This window comes from Theobroma cacao, chromosome 3 (genome assembly GCF_000208745.1).
Source record: "Theobroma cacao cultivar B97-61/B2 chromosome 3, Criollo_cocoa_genome_V2, whole genome shotgun sequence".
Taxonomy (NCBI): Eukaryota; Viridiplantae; Streptophyta; class Magnoliopsida; order Malvales; family Malvaceae; genus Theobroma; species Theobroma cacao.
The window spans coordinates 32999181-33006741 of record NC_030852.1 but is presented as its reverse complement, the minus strand read 5'-3'; the positions used below and the strand labels follow the sequence as shown (position 1 = coordinate 33006741).

Genomic DNA, 7561 nt, shown 5'->3' with positions numbered 1-7561 from the left:
TAGGCGATTTTATGAAGAGTGACTGTGGAGTTGATGGCATAACATTTGAGACAGAAATGACACTTCATTCATAGATGATTCATATCTACTGTAATGAAATCATTTTAGATCTCCTCCTGTCTTCAGGCAATCGAGGAAGTCTACAGTTTCTGACAACTGGATGCAGGGTTCAGAATTTTGATGTTTATGAGAACAGTTTTTTGTTGCATCAATGACCCTTTAGATCTCTAGGACTATCCAGGAAGCCATTAGCTGTGATGGCTTGACATTACTCCAAAATGACAATGACTGCTGCATAAGTACAAATCTAAGGAATTAACAACATAATTATTGCAAAATCTGACCCCAAATTCCAGGTTTGAAGTCAACCTGGCATGTGGTTGATAACAAATCATAAGCTATTTCCGCAGAAACATCATATGAGACACCAAAACTTAATCCACACTGTCACTTCACATAGCGACATAATTGAGCACATGTGAAGGGTCTCATCTATTATTGAGTGCCAGCCATGTTTGGATCAGTGTAAATCACTTAGCGACATAATGTGATTTTATTGATTTCCTTTCATCCATCCTTTGTTAGTGATTTAGAGTTGTCATAGATCACTGATGCTTGAAAAAGAATATATGGTAAAGATTCTCAAATTTGCTGTTTATCCAGAAGTGAAAAGGAAAGTAATATATGTTCTGTTCTCGCACTCCTTTATCCTGCATCATCAATGTGCCTATGAGATGTCATTTGGTATGATTACTACCAGGGTTTAGAATTATTTTGCTTCACAAAGGCCAGTATCTTTGTCACAGAAACCATCCCGATCAAGCAATTTTTGAGGTGGAGCACTCAACAGAGGAGAAGAAGGGGAGCCATAAGCATTTCGCCGGCTGTTTCCACAACCTAAACTTGCTCTGGTGCTTACCCCAGTGATTGGATTTTTGCCATTTGCGTACTTGCAGAGAGCCTACATAAACAAATGCAAAAATTATTTGGAAGAAATAAAAGGAGCTCAAGAGTATGTGGAATTGGAGTGTGAATGAATCACCAAAGATAATAAGTAAAATTATGAAAGAGATGCAAACTTGATGCTCATTTTAGGGAACTGCTGGAAGCAGTGAAGACTACAGTTTAGGCCAGCATTAAAAACATAAATGAAGCTCAAAAAATTTGGGAACTATGTACACAGATCCGATTCTAGAAATGCAGTCTACTTAAATTAATAATATCCATGACTATTGGGCGCCTAGTTCTCTTTCTCTACAGTTAAGTGTAGGCCTTTAACATCCTTGCCTTCAGTTGCAGGTTTATATGCTTGGTATACGCTCACATGAACAGAGCCCTTGTGGCAGAAAAATTGACAAAAAGCATTTATTGCAGCTTAAATATTCACAAAGCTATTGAATATTAGAAATACTTCCAAGTTTTGCAAGTTAGACAAGCATCAAATGGAGTTCTGAGGTTAAAATTTTTGCTGGTGCTCTAATTGCATAGATGCTTACTTATAGATTGCAAACCTGAAAAGATAACTAAATAGAACTTGTATAGAAAGAAAAAAAGTCATCATTAAATACCGTTTACTTTACAAGAGAAGAAATCTTTTACAGGTCTTAGGCTGAGGAATGCTTCTAAATTTAGATGCAAGTTTGTTAAAGATATATATATATATATATATATAAAAAAGCCATGTCCCTACACAGGACAGCTAGGAAATTTGACCATGAATCTGATATTGCAGTCCTGCTAATTATCTAGGCACCCTAGCTTCATGACCTACCTCTCACACATCAAGAGAAGAAAAGCCCCTTACTTATATGGCCAGACTAATACAAGAGATAAGTCAGGTTGCCTTGCAATGTTCATGAAAAGATCTCTACAAGGCCATGACTATCCTTCCATTATATACGCAATAGTGAGGTATCAGTTTCATGGACTTTGTAAGAGAAATAGTCCGATAAACTATGATGCAATAATGTATGCTGCTAAAACATTAATGGACTCAACTATATATATACTACTTTGTATCTAACACTACGATTATGGCAAATAAATGAGGCATCTTTATGGATGGTGAAGCATTCAACTTATTCTGGTCCCTAAATTCCCTAGCGTGACACACTGAGTAAAATACTAGTAAAACATTAATGACAGACACTTCCCAGGACAGAAAATAACTTAGAAACCTCGGGTGACCAGACAATTTGCCTTTGGAACTGTTTGTTGGTAGCCAAAGCACACTGCTCTCCTACATCTTAAGTTGTTCTAATCAATATCTGGGGGAGGGTTGCAGTTTGGCAGCCACATGAAAAGTGAATAAAGGGTAAGACTGAGGATGACATGGCAGATGATTGCATACTTGCGGAATAATCTGCCATCATAGTAATGCGTGGTGGGTCTTGCAAATCTTAATGGCTTGCTCACTGGAAGAAGCAAATATTAATTTTAGCTATTCATGGCCACTGGTTAATATATGCAGATAGTAATGGAGTCAATAAATGCAGAAGGCAGGTACGACCTTAGTTGACAAGATAATATGGCTGAACTTCTAAAGTTGACACCATATTACAATAGTCTTTTTAGTTTGTAATTCAACTCACCACTGACATTCTATAGTACCGAAGTAGGTTGCATTAATTCCGCTTTTACCACAAGCAGGTGCAATTTTTGAACTGACTGAGACACAGGAAATAGCTTTTCTGTACACATAGGCAACAAGCCTATGAACTATCTGAACGATAAATTTAGATTTAGATTCGATATTGCAATTTTTAAGAGCTTTACTACTATTCTTTATTGTTCTTTGAACTTGAGCAACTTAACTATTTTGCATGACGCAAATTGAATGCCATGGAATCATCTATGAGGCCTTGGTGATGACAGATTGATGTAAACTTTATGTCCCCTACATTTTTAACTGATCAATTAGTTCTGACTTGCTCTGTTTTCAGGGCAGAGCAAAGTTTAATATTGACTGGTGCCTTCCCCTACTACAGATATTGAGTTAATCACTGGGGGCTATAGCACATTGGGAAACAAAACAATGTCAGAGAGAAGAACTAAAAACAAGCCTAGAAACAGGGACACCTTAAAGCTGAAACCCAAACCCAGGGAGTGTGTGTGAATATGCATACCTGCTTCTGAGGAAGATCAATAACAGCATCACTGAAATCAGCGCCTTCAATCAGGGCACCCCCGAGATCACTTCGGGTGAGCACAGATCTTACTAGCACAGCATTTGTAAGATTAGCGTCATTGAGAACCTGAAACAAAATGAAGTCTGTATTTGAAGCTAGACTTTCTATAAACTAAAAGTAATTTGGGTTTTCATCCCCTAACTTTAAATAGCAAGCAATTCTCTGCCAGTGTGCACAATAACACAATCCCTAATCATTACCAAACGTAACAACCATCAAAATTAATAGGTCAAGGAATCAGCACCAGGGTTTGGAAAACTTTACCATGCGATCCATCAATGTGTCACTCAAATCAGCACCTGTGAGATCAAATAAATCAATTACACTAGGAAAATTCGACAAAGCATAAGATAACTTTACGTTCTCAATATCTTGCAATTTCAACCATGAGTCTATCATAAGTACATATAGAACAACACCTCAAAATGGGTATGGATACGGGGGTACGAGCATGGCTCTGTAAATATAAGAAAAAATGTGGAAAAACTTGAACACACTCGTATTTAAAAGATGAGTCCGAGCAACATAACAGATGCATGCAAGCAGACACACAAGAGCAAGGCAATCAATCTCTTTGGGCAGTGGATCCAAGCATGAATGTTGTTTGCTGCCAGCATGGAGAAAATTCCAATTTGTGAAATACAAAATGCGGTGTTATGGTCAACAACTACAGAACAACATTTTCTTGAAAATTATTTCATGGCCTATATAATTGTTCATATAATCCCTAAAAATGTATTTCAACAATTAAAAGAAGAACCATATAACTTTTATAAATTAATAATCTTGATTAAATAATATTTTTTATCGGTCCCGACTTGGGACCAATGTGATCAATTAATAATGCATTAAATTTATAAGATAACTACATTTTAAAAAAACACATAAATCTCACTTGATATATAAATTAATAATCTCCTTATACATCAAAACTATTAATTATATATGTACACAACTCAATTAGGAGCCTTTGTAAAATAAGACTCCAATGTTAATAACATTATCTCTAACTTTTCTTAATGCGTTAAGAAGTGCTGGTGTATGTTCTAGTATTGTAAGAGAAAATAATGTATAATACATATATTAAATTTAATGTTTTGAAAAAAAATAATAAAAATATATTAGTAAATTATTTTTTTATTAATTGATGTATAAATTAATAAATTAATTTATCACTTAAATAATATTTCAATTAATTAATAATTTTCATAATCTCAATGTATTAATTTATAAGGTTTAACTGTATTGTCTAATGTATTTTTTTTCCTTTTGATTTTAGGACATTAGCGGGCAAGTTTTGTTTTAGAAATAAAGAAAAAAATAAAACGTATAGTTACAATTTTACACCGCCTTTGGGTAATTGAACCGTAATTACAGTAATCCTTCCAAGGGCAAATCTCTCTCCTAACGAACGGAAGTCTCCTGCCCCTTTCCTTCCAACGCAAGAAAACTAAGCAAAGAATTCTTAGAAAGGGCAATTGTTTAGGGTTTCAGGGTTTTCGTTTTGCGTTCATCACCGACTCCTCTTCTCGTTCAACCCCTAAGGGTAAGTCGTTTATTCTATTCTCTCCTCCTTTTCAAGTTTATTTTTTGGTAAATGCTTTTCTTTCTCTGTTTTTATCTGTTTTATGGATATATTCGTATCAATTTTCCATTTTGATGTACCAGTGTTCAAATTACCAAGAGCCAACAATGGTCTCGCAAATCAAACAAGTTTCTTCCGAAGAAAAGTTTTAATAGACAGAAGAAAAGAAAAGCTGAAAGTATTTGTTCTGAAACTGTTATTTGCTACAAGATGCGGATGATACCTGTTTTTCGTGACTACCCTAAGGGCTGCAGTCCAAGGGGAAGATTTGCTACTCAATTCTCTCAACACCTAGTTCAATCAGAGTCGCCTAGCTCTAGCTCACTGTATGATTCAGAATCTGAGGACTTAGTGGCTTCTTTATTTGACGATGCGCTTGAATCAGTTTCCTCAGCGGAAGTTGAAGGAAAAGATGGGTCACAGGCTTTGGATACCACAAGCCCGATTGACCAGTTGGAAACTTCCGATCATGAGGCTACAGAATTACCTGAGGAAGTTGTGTCTGAGTCCATGCCTACAGATTATGCACCCCGCAAAAAGGTCTTGGCTATCCGGGATTATCCTAGAGGCTGTGGTCCGAAAGGAAAATCTCAAACACCATTATCTGAAGATTTAGAATCAGAAGGGCCAGACTCTAGCTTGTGGTCTGGTTCAGAATTGGAGGTCTCTCTTTCGAAGAAGGGACTTGATTCTATAACATCGGCGGAAAGAGAGACACCAAAGGCTTTGGATGAAATCGAACACATTGACTTGAAAGAAACTTCGGAGTCATTAGAGGAAGCTAAATTGGTTTTCAGCAGCTCTTGGTATGATTTGGAATCCGAGGACTCAATGGTTTCTATTTATAACTATAGCCTTGAGTCAGTAGCATTATCAGAAGAAGAACAAGGAATAGATATGCCAAAGGTTGTAGACTCCATGGGCTTGATTGATCAGTCGGAAACTTCAGAGCCTGAAGATCCGATTCTGCCACCCAAGACAATAGACTTAGTAACTATGGATTCTCCCAAGGGCTGTAGAAGAAGATGTCCTCAAGTTAGGGATGAGAATATCCTGGAAGCAACTACTTTTGAGACAAATGGATTAAACCATGAGCTGTCTGATGCAGAAGATCCCTCACTTATAGTACTGAGTGAGTCAGAAGGGAGTTGCTCCACAAATACTTGCAGGAGCAATTTACAGGAATCAGAAAATTTATCAGGCCAATGCAGCAATCAGTTTCGGGAAAAAGGTCCAAGTAGAACGGAACATCGAATGCCTAAATTGATAGTAACGGGATGGATGGCTGCACGAAACTGCCCATGGAGGGAAAGGAAAAGAGCATCCAGATCGAATACAACCAGAGATGCAAACAGTAGCAAAAGAAAGAAGCACTAATTTCCAAGGTTGGACAAGTTTGATCTTACAGAAGCTTCAAAAGTTATTGGTAGATGACAATTTCACTTAGGTTTTGAATGTTTGTTATAGGTATAACCTAGTATTCAAACTTGGTATAATTTTCATTTCATAAATGATGTCATTATCTAAACATGTATTCTATCATATATGAAGTTATCTACTCTTTGGCAGCCAATTTACCTGTGAAATTTGCCTTGTATGCGACTGCTTTCTCAAGATATGCACCATTGAATGTTGAACCACTGAAATCAGATTCCCTCATATCAGCAGCTGTGAAGTTTGCCCTTCTGTATCAACCATTTAGATTTCCGATTGATTAGGAACTGGCACACTAGAACATTCCATTATTAAATATCTTTCGATGGCTAAATTTTTTTGTTCAGTACAAATTCAAAGTCACCATCCCCCAATTTTGTAGTTGCAAACTAATTTGTTTGAAAGATAAATGTACACATTAGAATTCTTTATCATGCAAACTTAGCATATATTCAATGGTTACCTGAAATTTTCATTCATATGAACTGCTTTCCTGCAAAACGCAAAATACACAGAAATCAATCCCCTTCCTAAACCAAGAACAGACATGTTAACCATAAAAGATGCTATAAAATGCACCTTAAATCTGCAGAACCAAACTGGGCTGCTGATCCGATACCAAATTCCCCACGAGTTTCTGCCTCGTACTTATTAAGCTCAGCCAGAGCAGACATATCAGAGCCAAAAGCAACCATTGCTGCTGCCAATGCTGTTGAAACCAAGGCTCTCCAGCTCTTAAACTTAGCATCCGTGACTGCATACTTATTGTTGGAACAATCTTCCTTTTCCGAGGAAAACTCTGTTAAAATTGAGTGCTACAAATAAAAACAATGTTCATCAAACAAGTAGAATCAAGATCATTACTCACCGCGAATTTGGGCTTTAATTTCTGGGTTGTTTATCTGACAAAAGACGCCAAAACGTTTTGAAAAAGATTGCAGATGGTAACATGGAGCTTTTGAAGGAGAAGAAATACTAAGAGAATTGATGGATAAGGAGGAGACTGAAGCCAGTGCCATTTACAAGTAGTGGTTTGTTTTCTTCCTTTTTGTTGTGAAGATGAAATGTGGAGGGAAACAGGGAGTTCATTAAAAAGGATTAGCTCTCGCACGTGTGATATGTTTTCTCCATTTTTATCCACTTGTTTTGCAGTAAGGTGATTGGTAGGGATTAGCACACGTGTCTGCCTTCGTTCCTTGGTTATTGCCATGCCACCTGGAAATTCATGGGCTTCTACTCTATTCACGGGTTGGAATTGGGATCACAATCAATAAATCTGTATCATACCCACTACATTTTATTCAAATAAAAATCTCTGGAAAGAAGATGGAAGAACTTGAATCAAATCATTATT

General features: G+C 36.7%; 2 protein-coding genes across 3 annotated transcripts; one reads left to right on the top strand and one right to left on the bottom strand.

Annotated features, from left to right (window-relative positions):
• LOC18606317 (thylakoid lumenal protein TL20.3, chloroplastic) lies at positions 469 to 7287 on the bottom strand. 2 transcript variants are annotated; one of them, XM_007039863.2, is made up of 7 exons: positions 7076 to 7287; positions 6787 to 7006; positions 6671 to 6700; positions 6352 to 6458; positions 3453 to 3487; positions 3126 to 3254; positions 469 to 961 (listed from the first exon to the last, which is right to left on the bottom strand). In XM_007039863.2, the coding sequence occupies exons 1-7, from the start codon at positions 7224 to 7226 to the stop codon at positions 770 to 772; spliced, it is 864 nt and encodes a 287-aa protein (XP_007039925.2). In that variant the 5' UTR covers positions 7227 to 7287; the 3' UTR covers positions 469 to 769. The 2 variants fall into 2 exon arrangements, with proteins under 2 accessions (XP_007039925.2, XP_007039926.2); XM_007039864.2 differs by having other exon boundaries at positions 6787 to 6985; positions 7076 to 7286.
• Positions 4407 to 6346, top strand: LOC18606318. Its single transcript, XM_007039865.2, has 2 exons — positions 4407 to 4734; positions 4857 to 6346. Exon 2 carries the CDS (start codon positions 4984 to 4986, stop codon positions 6148 to 6150), a length of 1167 nt encoding a protein of 388 aa, XP_007039927.2. The 5' UTR covers positions 4407 to 4734; positions 4857 to 4983; the 3' UTR covers positions 6151 to 6346.

Excerpts from the sequence above, each read along its gene's own strand:
- LOC18606318 (XM_007039865.2), top strand. The coding sequence starts at position 4,984 with ATGCGGATGATACCTGTTTTTCGTGACTACCCTAAGGGCTGCAGTCCA.
- LOC18606317 (XM_007039863.2), bottom strand. The coding sequence starts at position 7,226 with ATGGCACTGGCTTCAGTCTCCTCCTTATCCATCAATTCTCTTAGTATT. Across the intron at positions 7,007-7,075 it reads AATTAAAGCCCAAATTCGCG|AGTTTTCCTCGGAAAAGGAA; the intron begins GTGAGTAATGAT and ends CAATTTTAACAG. Across the intron at positions 6,701-6,786 it reads TTTGGTTCTGCAGATTTAAG|GAAAGCAGTTCATATGAATG; the intron begins GTGCATTTTATA and ends TGCGTTTTGCAG.